Source organism: Aquila chrysaetos, chromosome 12 (genome assembly GCF_900496995.4).
Source record: "Aquila chrysaetos chrysaetos chromosome 12, bAquChr1.4, whole genome shotgun sequence".
Lineage (NCBI taxonomy): Eukaryota > Metazoa > Chordata > Aves > Accipitriformes > Accipitridae > Aquila > Aquila chrysaetos.
In genome coordinates this window covers 37045484-37064910 of record NC_044015.1, presented here as the reverse complement: position 1 = coordinate 37064910, position 19427 = coordinate 37045484, and the positions used below count along the sequence as shown (strand labels likewise).

Sequence of the window (19427 nt, the reverse complement as noted above, 5' to 3'; positions counted from 1 at the left end):
TTTCCCGGGGCCGGCTGCCGCCTCTTCCCCTCAGCCACGCTCTCCCTCCCCCGTGGGGCTGCGTAACGTTTCCCCTTTTTCCCCTCGGGCCAGCGCGGACGGGTCCTGCCGGGCCTCTGCCGTCGCGCAGGGACCCGGGGGAGCCGTGTTCTCCCCGGGGCGGGCGAAGCGGCGGGGCAGGGCCCCGCGTCGGTACGGCGGGGCCCGCCTCAGGCCGCCATGTCCGCTGCGACCGGGTCCCGGCGTCCTCCTACGCCAGCCGGGAGGTCGCTTCCTACTCGGAGGGGGGGGGCGGGGAAAATGGATCTGCTCACCTCTCATTGGCTGCTGACCGCCGGCGTCCGGCGGAAGTGGCGTGAGGCCGGCGGGGGTGGCCGTTGAACGGCGGAGACTTTGAACGGCGGTGAGGGCCGCCGGGCCGCCGTCATGGAGGCGGAGGCGGAGGCGGGGGCGGGCCGGCAGCGGGCCCTGCTCCGCCAGGTGAGTGCGGGGCCTGAGGGAGGGAGGGCGGCCGGCCGGCCGGCCGGCCGGAGGCGTTCCCCCGCTCCCCCGCGGCCCCTCACGCTCCGCTTTCCTCAGGTGCTGGGCTGGAGGGTGGCGGCCGCCGTCGCCTGGTCCGTGTTGCTGCTGCCCGTCTGCACCGCCGCCTTCGTCGTCCTCAGCGGCTTCGACCCCTTCCACCCGGTGCGCTGGATCTCGAGTAGGTGCTCCGGTTTGGGGCTGGGGGGCGGGAACGGCGAAACGCGGCCTGCAGCGCGCTGGGAGGCGGAGTGGGGCTGGGAACGGCCTGCTGGGGGGCTCTGGGAAGAGGAGAGGGGGCCTGTCAGCGGGGCACAGAGGTGCTGCCTTCCCTTCGTCACCTCTCGCGTCTGCCTGCCGTTTGTAGTGGAGATTGTCTCACTGTGAGTTTCTGCGTTCCTTATAGCCATAATCCTCCCTAGGTACAAGTAAGAGTTGCAAGCGCACGTAAGTATATCCTCCAGGGAAAAGCGACGGAGGTGTCTGTCCGAAGTACTTGGACACTCTTCCCCTTTCCACCCCGTGCAGCTGCTGTTTGCATAAAGAGCTTAAGTTTCCTCTAACTTTGGTGCATTGAATGACAGGTGAAATTCCTGAAATAGCCGCTCTGTGTGGTGAGCATAACTTTCCCTCGAGTGCGCACACAGAAAATGGAGAGATTTTTAGATGGAAGCTTGATACCTGTGATAGTTTAGCTGCTCCAGGCAGAGACCCGTGATTTCTTTCCCCCTTTGGAAATACAGAAGCCCAAAAGAAGCGATCAAAAGCAATTTACTCTGTAAGGAATTGCTTACCTTTTAAGTGTGGCTGTATGGTTGCAGCTTTTATTAAGTGAAAGGAAGCTGTGTTAGTTGAGCCATAGTTTAATTCACTTCGAAAGATTCTTGTTTTAAACAAAATTCTTAGTGTTCACTTATGAGAAAACCAGTTATAAGTGTGTAAAATAGGTTCTGTGAAACTTAAGTATGCTTTTATGCAGAAATGTTGTGCAGCTGGGCACATCTGGTGTGAGACTATAGAGTCCCTTGAACATTACTTCCCGTTATGCACTTAGTGGATTATTGTTGACTGATTCAGTGGTCTTTTCTGTTCACTGTTGTGTTACTGCAATCTTCTGAGCAATTTTTTTTTTTTTTTTTTAATTTTAGATTCTTTCAATGATTTATATACTTCCTACGTCATCTTTTGTATCCTCCTTATGTCTGTGGTAATACTAGTAATAAGTATCTTCAACGTCGAGTTTTATGCAGGTGGGTTATGTAAATTGCTGAAATGTCTGTGATACCCAAACTAAATAGGATGACCATTTAAAGAGATCTGTATTTACATTCGATTTACTTAATGTTGGTAGATTTCCTTTGAAATTAGTATAGACAATACGCAAAGCTTATTTTTAAGTAAATCATCCCAGATTCCTGCTTGCCTCATGGCTAAGACCCTCTTAGCTGAACCACTTCATTAATATCTTTATCTTTTAGCGACTGATTCCAACTGTGAAAAGTTCTTTGGTGACAATGGTTTGGTGGGGTTTTTTTCTTTTTCTTTAATGAAGGGCTTTATCAGTAAGAAATGAAAATTAACTTTCGGCTTTTGTTTACAGTTGTGCCATCAATACCTTGCTCTCGATTAGCTCTGATAGGAAAAATTATTCACCCTCAGCAAGTTATCCATTCAGTTGTTCATGCTGTAATGGGAATGTTGGTTGCTTGGTGCGCTGCAGTTATGACAAAAGGGAAGTTCCAGTTTCTTGCTGTGCCCTGTACCCCTTCAGAAAGGTAATTACTTGTGTGTGTTAAAGATAGATTATGTAAAGAACTTACATTGTAAAATGTATTTACTGATGGCTTCTTTCAAACAAAAAATCTAAAATTTGAGTACTATAAAAAATAAGCAATTATGTGTTGATATCCTTTATTAAAGAATAGGAAATACCCTTCTTTGTAAATGTTACAATGCACAGAGAAGTAACTGGGTCAGAAAAACTAAATTGCCAGGATTCTTAATGGAGAGTTGAATGATGACAAATTGGTTGTCACTTAGGCTAAGTCTTGGTCTTCTGGTTAATGTGACATACTTCATAAATACCGGAAGCATCCTCATGCATAAATTACAAAAATAGGTGGTGGGATTCCTACTTTAGAAAAAACTTACTGAGATATCATCATATCTACTGATCAGAAAAGTAAAATCAAACTTCTGATTTGAACTTCCTAAGGCTAGAATGACTTTATTTTTTTTGAACTCAGAATTAATTCTAACTTTCCTGTTTTAGCCTAGATGATGCTGTTCCTCAGATGTGCCTAAATGAGCATCACCTCTTTTTTCTACTTTCTGGAGCTTTCATGGGATACAGTTATAGTCTTTTGTATCTTATTAACAATATGAATTATTTGCCATTTCCAGTCATACAGGTAAGAGGTTTAAACACCTTTGCAGAAATACATGTCTAAGTAAAACAGTGATCAAAAAAGCCTTGATAGTTTATATCTTTGAATATGGTAGTAGCAGTTGTCTGTTGGCGTGCTTTCACTAATAGATAAAGCGTACACTCAGTTAGCTTTAAATGCTGGTAGTGTTCATTTTCCTCCTTTCAAATGAACACAGAAATCCAGGATGCTGTGACTATAAAATTTACACCCCTCCATGCATGCTAAAAGCTGGCTGAGGTGGACCATTGCAGAAAGTGAACTACAGGAAAAAGACAGCATACACAAACTGAACATTAACTCCTGGAACTGACAACAAAGGTCACCTAAAAGCTGAAAATCTTGAGAGTAAAAAAAAAAAAAAAAAAAAATGCATATTATCAGTTGTAACTGGGTACCAGCTCACTTAAAGTCTAAATAGCACATTAAATCTTGCTTAAAGCTCAACATCCAAAGCTTGTTTGCATGTAGTGCTATGGAAACTGAGATTCCATTACTTCCTTTGGAGGAGGCTCTAGCAGTTCCACAGAAATCTGTACCAGTGCAAAATGGTGAGGAGTGGCTTGTGAAACATCACCTTAAAAATATTTCTTCTGTTGCTGTAGCCTCACAGCAGCCATTTGGCAAAAGGTATCTTTAAACAAGGTTGGTTGTATTAGTGGAAAACTTTTAAGTCATGAACCTTCAATTTATCAGCAAACCAAGCATCATTTCAGCAATTTAAAAAAAATTATATTATTTGAATATTGTTAATTCTCCCTTTTTTTTTTAATGTAGCTTAGCCAAGTGAAACAATAAATCACTTTGGTTTCATTTGCATATAGTGTCAGACGGGTTGCTTTAGTCCTTTGGAAAGACAGAATTTGTATGCAGAATGGTGTCAGTATTACACTGGTTTCGCTGCTTGGAGGATTACTGACTCTGTAACTCATGCTTGTCTGAATTTTCCCTATATTTTAATGGAACACTTCTAATCTAAATGATATCTAGTAGATTAAATATGCCTTCTTTGGGGGGGTTTTGTTGTTTATTTTGCAGTAGATAGGATTCTTCTAGTTTGTTCTTCTAGAGTCAATTTACCCCATCCTCCATTTTCATACTGCTACAAGTAGGAAAAGGCATGAGAACTAGAGATGATTATAAAATGGCAAAAAGAGATTGGGAGAGTAAATAGTAGGTGTAACACCTGGAATTGCCTTAAACTAATTTTTTTAATTCATCTAGACTTCAGGTTTTCAAGTACCTTGTGGAGTTTTTTTTGGTGGTGGTGTTTTTTTTTACCATTTCATTGATTTCTTCTGAATGCAGAATACTAAATTATTTTTCGTTTGGTTTTAGCAATACAAGTACTTACGTTTCAGAAGAGCTTTGCCTCTCCTCGTTAAGCACACTTGTGTGGAATCGCTATATTTTGTTAGAAACTTCTGTGTCGCATACTACTTTTTTGGTAAGGGTTCCTGAAATTCTCTCTCTCTCTCTCTCTCAAGTCTTACAGCCTCACAGAAGCTTGTTTAGCATATAAGAAATGTCTCTTCAAAGAGATTAACACTTCCTATATGAATTTATTATCTAGCTGATAACATTCTAAGAAGATGACAGTATTTTAAGGAGAAGGGAGTGGGGAACAATAGTTTTCTAACCTGAAGTCTGTGTTTGGTCACTGTACCAAAACAGACTATTGTCTCTGGTGATCTCTTCTGTGCAGGAAATTTTGTTGCAGGCATCTGTGAAATAACCTGCATATAAAAGGAGCTACCAAATTCTAATCAGCTGGTGGTTCACAAGTGTATGTTTTAAAACCTGATGCTTTGGGCCACTGTTTACATACCTGTCCTGATTTGTGGCAAAAAGATCATAAATCTGAAAACACAGTGCAATTAAAAAAAAATGGTTTAGTCTGTAATTTATATTCCCTTTTTTCTTTAAATATTCCTGAATATTTTTTAACATGGATAAACATCTCCATGCCTGCTCCTTCCATTGCCTGGTATTGAAAATACAGCGTCACAGAGCTGAACCTGACATACCAGCAGTGGGCATGACTTTGCTATATGTAATGTTGCTATATTTTCACTATTTTGGGGGTAAAAATTAGGACTTTTGCTTTATTCTCAAGTGCTCTTTATATTATTTGAAGGAAGCTGGGTATGGCTCCCTCCGATATGAAAATTAAGGTTGGTCTTTAAAACTGTGGTAAAAAAATCTGTGCTGATGAAAGCGATTGCACTGGACTTTCTAAAATCAGGAAACTTTTGTGTTACGGTTGTAGTTATCCTCCTAAATGCTGTCAAAATATGCTAGAATTATTTCCACTTTATTCACATTAGGGGATAAATAAGAAGTATGGTGGTTCTATATAGGTCTCCATTAAGTCTTTAAAAGCACTCTGCTGCTGCCTGAGCTGTAGTGAAAATTAATATTAGATTGCTATTAACCCCATTTTGTTAGTAAGGAAACACAAATAACTCAGTGCTGAGAAGCTAGCAATAAAAGATACGGTCTACATCTCTCAATGTATAGTTGTTGGCCTGAAGCCTTTTATCATTCTCTTGTTTCCATTTCTTAAAAAAAACCAGATTGTTTCCTCATGCACATGTGTTACAAGCCTAGTCTCTTGTCTATACATGCATTCTATTTTTGTCATCTTTTTGGCCTATTGTGGATGTGTTTTGCAGTGTCATAATTGTTTCAGTGGGTTTTTTTTGATCCCCTAGGTTACATCCCGAAGGTATGGATAAGTACCACAATGGATCTTCGTATAGACAGGTAGGTAGTACATTGTGCTGAAAATTTGCAGCAGCATATTGCTGACAGCTCCCTTCGCGGAAGAAGTCCAGCTTAGCAACTGGTTCTTTGTGTGTAGTAGGACTCGGTTCTTTGCCTCCCCATGCAGAACGTGGGGAGCATTGGGTGCTTCTGAAATGGATCCGAAAGGAACCAACATCCCCTTGTAGGAACCGTCTTGTAGATAGTCATTAAGAAATCCTCTCTAGTTTCCTTCATCTCTGTAAGTATCTAAAATATTAGAAAGGCAAATCTCTCCAAATCTCATACATGTGTTTTATCTGCTTTTCTGTGCTTTGAGGGGGCATATTTTCATTTTTATATGGCTACCATTTGTTTTAAAATAGGGAAACTGAAGTCTTAATACCTTAATTGACTAAAACTGTAATAGTTATTTCATATTTCTTTTCTTTGATTTAATTAATTTTTCTTAACTTCATTTCATCACAGTTACTGAAAAATTAAAGAAATGGTATCTCAAACATCTTTAAGAAACTGTTTTTGCAAAACCAATGCAACTTTATTCTTGCAATTATTGCTACTGTAAGGCTTACAATAGACATCTTCCATGATAAAAATACTTATATCTTCTTGGTTGTTTTATCTGCAGTAAATTGCATCCTCTTGACACTCTGACTGGCTTATTGGATCTCTCCTTGTTTTACCATGCCTGGTTATGTGGTGTATTTCTTCTGATTACCTGGTACATTGCATGGTTACTCTTCAAAATCTATGCTACAGAGGTTAGTACTTAGTGACAGTGCTAAAGGTATAACGGCAGTGTTCCACAGATAGTATTTTCTTTTCAAAAGCAGTTTTACTAGGTAATAACATATTATGAATTTCTGAATTTTCAAAGCATGCACTACAGATAATCTCTGATAACCGAACAGCTGAGAGAGGCCTGGGCGTTAACTGACCTTCCCTTTCTCTCCTTATAGCAAGACAACCCTCTGCTGCTTACAAAATTAATGCTTTGTTATTTCCACCTCCTCCTCTAATTCTGTTTCCATGTCCCCCTTCTGTTTATGTTTGATGCTAAATCCGTGCAGATGCTGTTGGGGCCACCCTAAGAAAGAACCACTTTGTGCTTCACGGAGTCCGCACCGTGTTCTTTGTCCTCTTTAGGTGTAGAGACCAATGAGTCAGCACAGGGCCCGTAGCTGTCTGGCAGAGCTTACTAGCTTGGTCTCTGCATGTGTTTCCATGCAATGATTTTGTATTTGAGTGTGAGACTAGCTGAAGACTTGTGACAAACAGCTACAGGTTACATGGGAAGATAATATCCAGAAACTGTATAGCTCTCAGTCCAATTTTACAGTAGGAAAGAGAACAAAGTGCTGTCAGTTTTCTGTGTGCTCAGCTCTAGCAATCTCAAATTTAAGCAAACTATCAAAGTATACAGTTCTCCAAAGCAGAGACGTGTTAATCTAATTCAGCCTGCAGTATTAAAATAGACTTCAAGCAATCTTGGGAATTAAGACACTTGTGCTTTTTCATTCAATCATAAAGTTACAAATTAATATGGCTAAAAAAAGACCATTTGAATATGTAATGAATCTTGTTAGAATAAAAGTGAGAACATGACTGAAGAGGGCGGCCGGGGGGAAAGCCTCACCAGCAAAGAATTGGAGAAGACTTGATCTTTGTTGACAAATATAGATACTTCTTTGTAAGAATACAGAGGAAAAAATTGTTCATCTAACTTGATTTTTAAAAAACAAACAAAAAACCACAAACATTACTGGACTGCAGATTAGTAGGAAAAAGAAGCAAGGTTTAAATCCTGGCGAAACGCTCTTATGGCATGAAATGGCATACACTGCTTGTTGGAGTGTTAGCTTTAATTAAAAAGGTCTAGTTGTTGTGACTGCATGGAGAAATGATTAACAATGAGTCGAGCGTAACTGATGTCATGATGGGTCAGGATCTGTAGACGGCTCCAACAACAGCTCTGAGGTGTGAACAACCTATTTCAAAGGATAATACTTGAAGCACCAGTGAACAGTGTGTGTCAATGTCTGTAATTATTGTATTGCTTATAAAACTGGAAGACAAAAGAAACATCCAGCTGTGAAGGTATAAAATGGACCTTGCCCTTTTGACTGTTGAACAAAAGATTTGTTTATCCACGTGATTTTTTTTTTTTTTTTTAATAAGCTAAAAAACTTTGAAAGCTGTTTGTAGATATTTGCATAGTGTTAACTGAAAAGTCAGGAAACAAAATTGTAAACTTAGACCGCATGAAGTCACTTTATTAACACTTTGAAAGCAATTGCTATCTCAAATTTCAATTTTGCAGTTGGAAACAGAGGAGGATGAAGCTGTGATATGTAAAATGAGTGCAGTAACACAAAACTGATAGGTAATCTGTGCCCAAACTGGTCCATGTTAAATAGCATTAAAAAGATGCAATGTTTGATACAATTTAAGCACTGCTATTTACATTTTTAATTTTGTAGCCACAAGAACAGAAATTCTGTTAAAACACAGAATATGAATATCATTATGATAAAAATAAGAATTTGTTAGTTTATCAGTGAAACAGTGCAAAAGAAGAATTTAAAAAATATTTTATTATTTGGTGAAAGAACCCTCAGTTCTTTACCAGAGTGGTTACACTGTTGAAGATAGACATTACAGTTTAGATTTCAGTCTGGTTTCTGAATATGGTGTGAATACTAGTTTTTCCTGGGCATGTGGTTAGCGAAATGTCTTTTCGTAATGATATGACGCCCCTAGCTACGAATCATGTGGGTACATGGAAGGTATTTGAAGATAAATATATCTGGATTTTCTAAGATTTCTCAATTTAAGGAGTAAAGTCTTTTTGGTTCTACGTTAGAAATTTCAGGCTAGTTTACAGTAGGTTGAAGCAGTGGGCTCTTTTGTAGTTCATCATTCATCTGACAAGTAACAGCTTAGGTGTGGTCTTTCATAAGGTTTTCTTGTGTTTTGCTGTGTATAACACAACTTCTGATGTTTATATTTAGACGCATCACTTCCCTGTCCAGCCAACTTTTGCTGAGGAGACAGACCAGTGCCTGCCTAAAATCTTAAACAGCAACCCTCCCCTCATTATAAAGGTAATTGAATTTCCACCATCTTCCTATCTAGGTGTGTGCTGAGAAGGTGTTTCTCCAAGCATACAATCAGATCTTCTAGGTACCAGTTATTTTAACTGGTTCTTTAAAAAGCTGCCTCAGAACACTGAAGGAGGCAGTTACAGTTAGTGGTGAAAATTTGTTTAGTAGTGACATCTGCTGGTGCTCACCACACTGTGGCACTCTGAGCTGAAGACAGACTCATTTAATTAGAGGTAAGAGCTATTTGTCTGCTGCATAAATATGTTAGTGCATACTGATGTTAAAACAGCAGGTTAGTGACATTCAGGTTTTTTAACTCTTTCAACTTTGAGTCTTCGTCACATAAACAGGTGTTTTATCTTTGTACGCTTTTAATCCTTTACCCCTGCTACTTATATTTGAGTTCTTATGTGTGTGTTCTCTCTTGAAATTAAAATACTATTTCCATATTTATGTTGGAAGTTGTGTTTCTTTTTTAAAAAAGAGAATACTAAAAAGCTACTTAAAATCTGTGAGTAAAGGAGAGTAATTTTGGTCTGACTATGGTAATCATTAATGGGATTTACTGATTGTAATACTTAAAAATTGGAGACCTCATATAAGAAGTATTAGGTAAATAAAGATAAGAATATTTTCCTGCATGTGCAAAATCCACGTTTACTGATTATACAGATCTCTGATAAGACTAGAGGTATAACAGGCTGCAATCCATTTGAATCCTTTTTTAAGCTTTGCTGCACTATCAAAGGATGATGGGTGGGGAAGAGTGGAGTACAGCACAGTTAAAGGTAGAGGAAGTCTAATTTATAATCTCAGCCATTACTAGGGTGTGTAATTTATAATTGTATCTTGCATAGTGGGAAAAATCTGATTATTTTTGGTTTGCCACATTAACTACTTAATCACATGAAAAAGCAGTGTGAGGTCCAGTACCGTGTAGCATACTGTGTAGTTGAGCTCTGGCTTGCAAAAACAGTTCTTTCCTTAGACTTTTCTGCATCATAGATTCTTTCTGTCTGAGCTGTTAGCTGTTAAGATAAAAAAATGGTGTTAGATCTTCTTTAGCTCCAAAGAAATGACTTATCAGTAAAGTTGTCTGAAGCTCTTACTAACTCAGCAGCCCTATCCAGAGCGGTTCTAGGGATGTGTCAGTCCTTTGCCACTTTTCTTTTTCTGTTACATGGCTGGTTTTAGTCTGTGTGAACTCATTCTTTGTTAGGGATTGCTTTTGTATGGATAACTACATTTTTAAAGGAAATACATTGGACTTGTGTGCACTAAAACATTTTCCTTTGTAGTTTTTAGCCTTACAAGACTTGATGTTACTTTCCCAATATTCTCCTGTTCGACGACAGGAAGTCTTTAGCCTTAGTCAGCCAGGTAATTACAAAAACTATTTCATATTGATTCTTTTTCTTTTATTTTTTTTTAAAGTGTTAGTCAAATGCTTCTAGAAGTTATTTAATGCAGTGACGCATGCTACATAAGCCAGAAGGCCTCATAAGTAAAAGTATCCCTATGGTGCCTTTTCCAAAAGGATGCTTAATCATCTATATTCGTATTGTTTCACCTACTAAACTAAATGACTTCTGGTGCCTGTTGTTTGATTTAAGTGACAACCATGAGGAAACACAGGTCTTAACGTACTGAAAGCACGGTCCTCTTGACACCACCAGTCATGTAGTCCAAACTGAATAATCTCACAGATGGGTATGAACGCCTAATGTTGAGATGTGAGTGAGGGCAAATCAAGCATAAATAGTGAGTCACCGCTAGAGTTGTGAAAGCAAACAATGGCTATAATTTCAATTAGTATTCAAGCCTCTTGCTATATACAAAGATATGGCAGAGGTCAATTAAAACGGCTTAAAAGCCTTCAGGAACTTTTTGTTACGCCTCATCAGGAATTCTAGTGTTTGTACTACTTCAGAACTGTTTACCATCACCATTGATACTACTTTGTTCATTTTAGTTGTTAGTGATTTTAGATCTGATGGGCCAAACTTCCTATGTTTCCTGCTTGCTTAGCAGGTTTCACTAAAGTCTTTTTAGAGTTATCCATTGACGGGAGGATAGAATCTGTCCATGTTTTCATCTTCTCAGTACAAATAAAATGTCACGGTGAAAATGCACTGTGTCTTCTTAGAAATGGAGTGGTACTGTAACTTTGAAGCTTAGGCTGAGAGCATATGGGCACTGTCAGAATAGGTAGAAGGGTGACCATCTGGGTTAAGTGTACCTACTGCATGTCCTTTTTGTGTGCATACTGCTAGGTGGGCACCCGCACAACTGGACTGCAATATCAAGGGAGTGTTTGAGCCTTCTGAATGATCTGACTCAGAGGCTGATCGCACAGCAGGAAGCTGCAGCAGCAAATGGGAGAGCAAAGCAGCCAGCAGGAGAGCTGAAAGTATCTCCACAGACTCCAGGTATGTGAGGAAATGCTCATAATTGTTCGTAAAGCATGAAAGGACCAATAGATTACATAGGCACGTTAGTCTCAATTAAGTTGTATGGGGAAAATGAGTCACAGGGTTTTCTGTAAATAAATGCAAACAAAAAAAGTCTCTCCCCCAATTTAATTTTAGGTATTATTGTTGAAATAATCCCAAAATAACTAGAAAACCTGGAAAGATCATGTTTACTCAGTTCATTTATGTTGCATGATGTTATGTTCAATACAGTATTTTTTTCCACGCTTGCATGAATTAAGCAAGTCTAATTATTACAGTTTTAGTCAGTGGTTCAACCTCGTGCAGGGAGAACTTAAGTCTTGCCAAGGGATGCTTTGTAATTTGCATAGCTGCTCTTATAATTAGTTTAAGATGGTAAAATTGGTTTTTGTTTTGTTGTTGTGGGGACTTTGAATATGTTTGTGTGATTCACTAATATCAATGTAGGATAAGAAAAGCCAGTCTGACTCTCGAGCTGTGTGCAGCCTGCAAGCATTTCGGGTGTTTTACACGCCAGACTTAGGCATCATTCCTGGCAGCAGAGCTGTGTTAGTATAGAGGGTGCCAGGTAATTGAATCCCTTAGTCAGTGCCTAGGATACAAGTGCCTGGGGAACAGCAGGGGACTGTTGGTATGTCAGAGGTGAATTTCTTCTAGTGCTGCTCTTTCTTGGATTTTGTGAGTGACGTGTCTTCTCTTACATACCAAGCAGAATCAGAAAAAATTGCCATTCTTCTACAGGTAGCCTTTTTTCTAGTACTTAATCCTAAAAGCACACTTTATGTAGATAGATACCAGGGCGTAGCAACGCTAGCTAGCAAAAGGAGAAAAAGAAATCCACAGGGATTCTTCTCATCATGGGCTGGTCTTAAACTGATGAACTTTTAAAACACTTCATGTGGAAGTGTATTGCTTTGCAAAACCACAGTGGAAACAACATCCTTTAATAAATCTCTAATGATAGAGAGGTTGTTGAAATAGCAATCAAATAACAAACCCATCTTTTATTTCATATGTGCCAGGCTGTTTGTCTTCATATGTAGTGTGTTCTTTGTCATTAGGAGCCCTTGTGACAGAAGATATGTCTTTCCAGTCACAGAGGTCTAATATTGCTCCCAGAGCCTCCATGTCTTCGCTGGTTAAATCATCCTTCATGCCCTTAAAGACATCACCTGGGTCTGATGTGGGTTCGCCTTTCAGCTCACCTGCTTTAAGTTGCAAGATGGGAATTCTGGATGTAAACTCTCCTTGGCATGGATCAGTCCGAAGTCCTCAAGTTACGAGAAGGGGACCAAAGCTGTGGACGTCAGGTTCAGGTAGAGATTCTTCCACGGCACTGTTTTTAGCCTTGTAGTCGTAAGTGTAGTAGGCATGTCAACAGAGGTCTGTATCTTGAGGATTAAAGTGACAGCAACCAGTTTATCTGAAGATACTGTATTTCTCTTGTAGATCTGCAAATGAACGGTTCCCACCATGAATCCTTCCCACTGCTCTCTGCTGCAGGAGTTGGCAGTGAGGCAGTACAGCCAAGAGTTATTTACACGTGGCTTCAGAACAAGCAACAACAGGTAGAGTAAAAGTTGCAGTACAGATAGGTTGCAGCCCGCGCAGCTTAAGTGTTGTCTCTTCTGAAAGAACTTTCCATTTTTGTTAAATGAATACTTCCTTCTTCAATTAGCTTACATAACAAAAATCCTTCCCCCCCACCCCCCAATCCCTTTATGCTGTGAGAGGATGGTAGGGTTGTGGAGGGGCAACTTTGCATGCCTTCAGATAAATACAGATTATATTTTTAATCTTTTGTTTCTTTTCAGATAAAAAACTTTTTGTCAAAACGAGTGCTGATAATGTATTTCTTCAGTAAGGTAATCATGATCTTTTGTGACTGAGCAGTATGGACTAGAAATGCATGAGCATATGAGTTCTGCTGTGGCACTATGCACCTTTTCCATATAGCAACAGTTCTAAAACCTTTCTTTTCATCTAAGGCTTTCCATAAGTACAACTTTGTACTTACTGTGAGTTTCGTAGCAGAATTATCCCCTACCTGCATAAAAAAGAGTGATAATACTTGTTTAAACTCATCTGGTTATAAACTGCTTTTTGCTTAAAGCATCATGTACTAGTAAAACACAACTGAGAACTTAAATGCAATTGTCTCGGAATACTAATGTAAGATGACACGGCTTCTAGTTAATTTTAAAATTCCTTTAACTGCTTTTTGTTAGGTCAGTGTACCAAATAAATTCTTTATAGCTTTCCTTTGTGGGAGAAGTGGTAGCTAGAATGTTGGGAATTTCTCCTTATGAAATACTGGTACTAATATACTACTACTTGACGGTTGGACTCGATGATCTTAAAGGTCTTTTCCAACCTAAATGATTCTATGATTCTACTTTTCAAGTGAACTTGAACACTTAAACTAAACTTGCATAGTGTTTACGCAAAAAACCAATGGGTATTTCTCTTAGCATAATTGAATAATAACTCAGTTACGTTTTACAGAAGCATCCTCCTCTAATTTAGGTCTTTGTTTTTCAGGGATTTAAATGTTTTCTGCAAGCAGAGATCATATTTTTATATGCAGATCTTTTCTGTGTATGTGATAATGGTTTATGTTTACATGTACAGCAGTGTTTTGTGATCAGTTATAGACTGGACTTTTTTTTTGGAAGTCCCAAGTATAGCTATAGCTTTCTGGGAAGCTTCTGTCCAAAATGAATTTTAGTTTCTTAAAAGATTAGGTTTTTCTGGGTATTCCCTGAGATCTGTCAGCCTTACAGGTCTTTTCTGAGGGGAGGGACATGACCCTATCCAATGTGTAATACCTTAATTGAAACCTGCAGTTTTGGTGATGTTAGTTATAAAGTGCTCTCAGAATGCTTTGATTTCTTCTCAGCACCCAGAAGCCTCCATCCAAGCTGTCTTCTCTGATGCCCAAATGCACATCTGGGCTTTGGAAGGTAAGCAATTTCTATTCCCAGGTAATCCATTCTGTTGGCTCATGGAACTGCAACAACTAAAAGGATCCGATTCCAAATTTCTGGGGCTCTGTGCTTTATAAATGTAAAGGAAGAAAAATCTTTGAATCTATTTTGACAAAAACCTGACTGCATTTCAGATACCAACATGAATAAAGGTCTAATTCACGTGTTAGTTTTGCGATCCCACGTGAGATCTCTTAGTTTATTTTCTGCAGAGGTTTGGTAGAGATTCCTAAACTTGATTTCTGTTGCTTCTCTCCCATGTGAACCCATGTATCACTTTTACATTTTTTTTCCAGTAACAGATTTATGATGTCTTTTTACAACAGCTTTTCTGACTAAAGGCTCTGAGTCTTTCTCTGTTAATCACAGAGGGTTGAGGCAGGGAGGCACTTAGGTAGTAACAAATAGATGGAAAAAGATGGTCTGCAGAGAATTAAAAGAACAATGACTGTACGTGGTTGCACTATGGGATTTTCTTGTTTGTTTCAAAGTCATGAGCAAATACTGGTATTAATGGAATGTTTTATTAGATTTGACAGTGCAAAAGTTGATCTTTTTCTTGGGTAATATATTTTATAGGCAGATATGCTGTGCTGTGTCAGATTGAAGGTGATGGGTTGGGACCTATAGAGTCAGGAGATGAGAATCACATTCAGTTTGCAGAAAAGCAGAAGATACCATTTGTGTGTTAACTAAGGGCAGCAGGATAGGTTGTAATTTTTAAAAATATGATAAACAAGTAAACTGAGAAAGGATTTAAAGCTAAATCAAGGTTTCCCTCAAAGTAGTAGAGAGTTCTCATACAAGCTGAACAAAGAAGGTTAAGTGATCTGGAAATGTTTGTTTATGGCTAAAAGAATTGTGAAATACGTCCTGTCTCTTGGTTGATGTCAGGTGCAGCTCTGATCAGAGCAGTGGAAAGAGGGAGCCAATGCTTTTTTAAAATTTATTTTATATATAATCTCTCTTGCCTTATCAACCTCAAACTATTGTACACCTGTCAAACCAGTGACTGGTTTAGTCCTGAAGCAAGCCAAAGCTGAGGTAACTGTCATCTGGCTGCAGGAAGTCCTGAAGAATTCCACCACACTAGTAGAATCTTTGGGCAAAACCATGATCTTTGTTAATGCTTCAGAAGTTGAGAATTCAGTAATTATAGCAAACTTCTTTTTTTAAAGGTCTGTCTCATTTGGTAGCAGCCTCCTTTACTGAAGACCAATTTGGAGTTGTCCAAACTACACTGCCAGCTATCCTGAATACATTACTGACTCTTCAGGAGGTAAAAACTGTTAACTTTTTCCTTACTGCAGAACAAGTTTAGGAGAAGAGAAAGAGTTTTGTTAATTCCATATTTTGACCTTCCTGACCAGTTGTAGCATTCAAGTTGTTACCACTTTAGCAACTCTTCTGCAATTAATCGAAAAAAACCAGCTAGCTGCCACTGTGTGCATTATGAATCAGCTGAACAAAAACCTTGTTAGTTTTTTAAAATGTAGAAGTAGAAAGCATGTTTTTAATGGAATGTTTCGTTAAAAAAAAAAAAGTACTATGTGCTTAGTTAAAGACCTTATTTCAAGGATGCAGCAATTATAATACTATATTTTATGCATAGTTGGGCCTTAGTCTTTATGTGGCTGTACACAATTCCTTGTGCAATTTGGAGCACTTGGAGACATTGCAAATCGCAGCAGATAAGATCTGTGTAGTATTTCTCTACTAAGACATTACTCTCAAATTACTGATGTTTGTGTAATGTGTATTTAAAAAAAAAATCCAGATTTGTTTCTAAGGTTATGTGTGTCCTATTGACATAATAATTTTACAGTGCCTTAATGGAGATTCTTGGAAAGAATTTAGAGGTTATCAAAGTTCTTCAGTGTAAGTCATCTATTCCAAGAACAGGCACTGGGGTGGGGGGTGGAACCAATACCCTTGTTTCTGAAAGAAACAAGTCATAATACAGGACAGAATTGTATTTCTACTGCAGTGTGTGTGCTGTGCTTAGCATTTAAGACTCATTAACAGAGAATCTTATTTCATAGAACTTGGTTCTATGTTCATGTTGATGGCCAGGAAATGCAAGGTCAAGCTCAGTCTCCAATATGTTTTTGTGTGTCTTGGTGGAATTTCTGAACTTGCACTTTCTTTTTGCTTTATTTGACATGAACATGTTGCTAGTTACGTGACGAAATAACTGAACAGATGAAACAAGTTCATTTATGTTTTTCTCAATCAGGTTGTAGACAGACATTTCAAACTGCCTCATGTTTCTAGCAAGCCCCCCAGGATTTCAGGAAGTCTGGTGGACACCTCCTACAAAACACTACGATTTGCACTTAGAGCATCTCTGAAAACAGCACTATACCGGATAACTACTGTCTTTGGAGAACACTTGAAGTAAGAACTTTTTCATGATTGCTTGCTTGCTAAGTTTAGTTTAAATTATTGTTATTGTAGGAGCTGTGAAAAGGGAAGTTTCGGCAAAAATCGCTTCAGGTTATTATTCTAACATGGTATTTTAGTATTCTTTTTTTTATTTACGGAACCTTTAAAAATTCTTGTATAGATATATGATCTCCTTAGAAACTTATTATTCATCGATTTCTGGGCAATTTTTCTTAGTGACTTTTCATGGACTCTTTAAAAGCAGTCCATGAATACCACTTGTTTAATAAATCTTAGCTGTTGAAAAGAAAGTAAATAGAGACAATTACCTGTTCTGTAGGGAGAGAATCCTGAGAATCCTATGAAAAGTCCAAATAATCAAATTCCCTTGCTGCTTGGTTGTGGGATGGCTCTTTCTCAGCTACTGTCACAGCAGGCAGACTTTCATACTTGGCCTCTGAATTTGTGGGACTGAAACTCCTGCAGTATCTGCCCATCTTTCCCTGTGGGGATGAAATGTCACTCAGTTTGGAAGTGCTCGATATACAGAAGAGAGAATTTTAAGAGTTTCTTTCTTATCTAAATCGTTCCTGCAAGTTAAACAATTGCTTGTGTGTGTTTAAAGGTAAGGAAATAGGCTAGGTTTCTTGGGACAAGTGTGTTTTAGTAGTGGAAGCTGTTGAGGTTAAGAATTGACAGTTTTGAGGGTTAATATACTTTTTTTGTCTTGGACCGTAGGTTTTTCATACAGCTAGGTTTTCTAAAGTTTAGCTTCAGTGTAATTGTTGATTTCAATGTGTACTTAATTTTGGCATGAGGCTTTATTTTTGTGGTGTATTACATTTAATGTAAAATCTTATGTTCTGCATTTGTTGTTTTTAGTGCAGTGCAAGTGTCCACAGAACATAAGAAAAGACTTCAGCAATTCTTGGAATACAAAGAATAAATAACAGATTTTGATGCAGCTACGTTTGTCTTTTTTCAACGCTCTTGGTAAGAAGAAAGTGGGACTAATGAGCCTTTTTATCTTGGCTTTTTGGAAAAGCATATGGAAGTACAAGTCACAGAACAAAACTCTTAGAACTGTAGAAGAGCTCTTCTGGGTTTGGATAATCTTTTGTATAATAAAACTTTTTAAAAATTCATCTTGCCTTCTTTTAATATCATTTACAAATGAGAAAGTGTCAATTCTTACTTTATGTAAGACTATGACATTTGAGATTAATCAGAGTTACTTTGTCACTCAGATCCTTCACTGTTTTTCACGATGTATTCTTTCCCTACCCTTTCCTGTTAAAGGGCTGAGTAGAGATTTACATAGATGCTTAGTGTGCCTAAGTGTTCCATAAATTTAGTTGATAACACTTTTAGTGCAGATGAAGTGTGTACTTTAAGAGTAGGAAACAGATGTGCCCAGGAATAAAACATGTTAGTCTTCTGTAAGATGGAAATATTCCTTCAGAGCAAAATGGGTGTGCAGAAAGGCATTGTTAAGACACAAATACTGCTTGAAAAGCTAGCAGCTTGGATTTTATCTTTAAGGTGACCTAGGAAACTAAGTTTGCTCTATGCTGAAACATAGAGGAAATATTACTGCATTTAGTAAAACTCCTAAGTGATGATATTGTGAATGAAAGTTTAGACCAAGAGCTTTCTGTTAAGGGGGATAGGAAGGAAGTTTGCAGCATATTTTCAAAATAATATACATTATTGGTAGCTTCTGGTGAAAAAGATGACTTTTTAAAAGCGTTTTTTTTAAGCTTTTTATCTGGAAGTAAACCTGTCCAAATTGTTTGAAAATTAACTACTCAATTTTTAAACTGACTCCAGTTATTGTGATATCTACACTAGAAAACATGTATGGAGTATGAAGAGCTTAGATGTAGCTGCAGTACCTTACTGTAATTTCCTTGAGATAACAGCAAGATAAATGGTCTTGCAAATGAATTTAGTGTGTTAAGGGGAAACAAAATCTGGATCATTTTCCTTCCATTCTCTTCAGTGCTGTTAGTCCTATGGGGTTGGGTTTTTTGGTAGAGGACCTAAGATCTGAAGATGGCCATGGTGTCAGTTACATTGGTGTGATGAAGTGATCAGCTGATAGTGGGTGGTTGTGTAGTAATAATTCTTTAGGGGGCCTGTAAGGTGTGGGTAAAAGAGAGCGCCCCAAATCTACAACGAGACCTGCATATTGCTTTCCTCAGTACAGAGACACGTAATCTTGTAATGCAGACACTGCGTGTGTTAGATTTGATAGTGGAAATTAGAACTATATTGTCCTTTTGCATTCAGATGGCTTACAGCAAACACTGTAAGGTGATGGACAGCCTTTCACTGTATTTAAAGGTTAAGCACAAAGTCTTTTAAAGTCTCCCAAAGCTTAACTTCTACCGCAGGTTTGACTATTATGTCAAAGACTCTTGCCTGCTTGGCTTATTAAATAATTCAGTTTGCTTATTTTCTGGTATTGCAGTGTGCACCTGGAGTTAAAATGGTGCTTTAGTTAGTACCTCAGGTGTAACTGTTGACCCAAATACTTCAGCTGAAAGTTTCAAATAAATTTTTCATGCATTTAAACAGGTGCAGAATATTTTTTTTTATTGCTCTGGTATTTTCTGCAACATTCCCACAACTATAAGCTGTAAGTTGTAATTAACAGTGTTATGGCTGTCAGCAGCAGGCTTAAAATGCAGACGACTTTTTGATGCCAAAGTGCTTGAGGTCTGTCCTCCTTGTGTTGCAGTAGAGATTTGCACGACATCTGCTAATGTGCGTGTGATTCATGGC

General features: G+C 38.6%; 1 protein-coding gene across 2 annotated transcripts; it reads left to right on the top strand.

The window, feature by feature from the left end:
• Positions 1-274: 274 nt before the first annotated feature.
• On the top strand, positions 275-17785 carry NDC1 (NDC1 transmembrane nucleoporin). Of its 2 annotated transcripts, XM_030033036.2 has the most exons (18): positions 276-480; positions 580-700; positions 1668-1769; positions 2120-2294; positions 2792-2930; positions 4284-4392; positions 5660-5711; positions 6340-6472; positions 8723-8815; positions 10114-10195; positions 11089-11244; positions 12330-12584; positions 12718-12836; positions 13083-13133; positions 14168-14231; positions 15434-15534; positions 16492-16652; positions 17523-17785. In XM_030033036.2, exons 1-18 carry the CDS (start codon positions 427-429, stop codon positions 17584-17586), a joined length of 2031 nt encoding a protein of 676 aa, XP_029888896.1. In that variant the 5' UTR covers positions 276-426; the 3' UTR covers positions 17587-17785. The 2 variants fall into 2 exon arrangements, with proteins under 2 accessions (XP_040983903.1, XP_029888896.1); XM_041127969.1 differs by lacking the exon at positions 1668-1769 and having other exon boundaries at positions 275-480.
• The last annotated feature ends 1642 nt before the right edge of the window (positions 17786-19427 follow it).

Coding starts and splice junctions, on each gene's coding strand:
- NDC1 (XM_030033036.2), top strand. CDS start 427: ATGGAGGCGGAGGCGGAGGCGGGGGCGGGCCGGCAGCGGGCCCTGCTC. Junction 4,393..5,659: donor TGTCGCATACTACTTTTTTG/GTAAGGGTTCCT, acceptor TTGATCCCCTAG/GTTACATCCCGAAGGTATGG. Junction 14,232..15,433: donor GCACATCTGGGCTTTGGAAG/GTAAGCAATTTC, acceptor CTTTTTTTAAAG/GTCTGTCTCATTTGGTAGCA.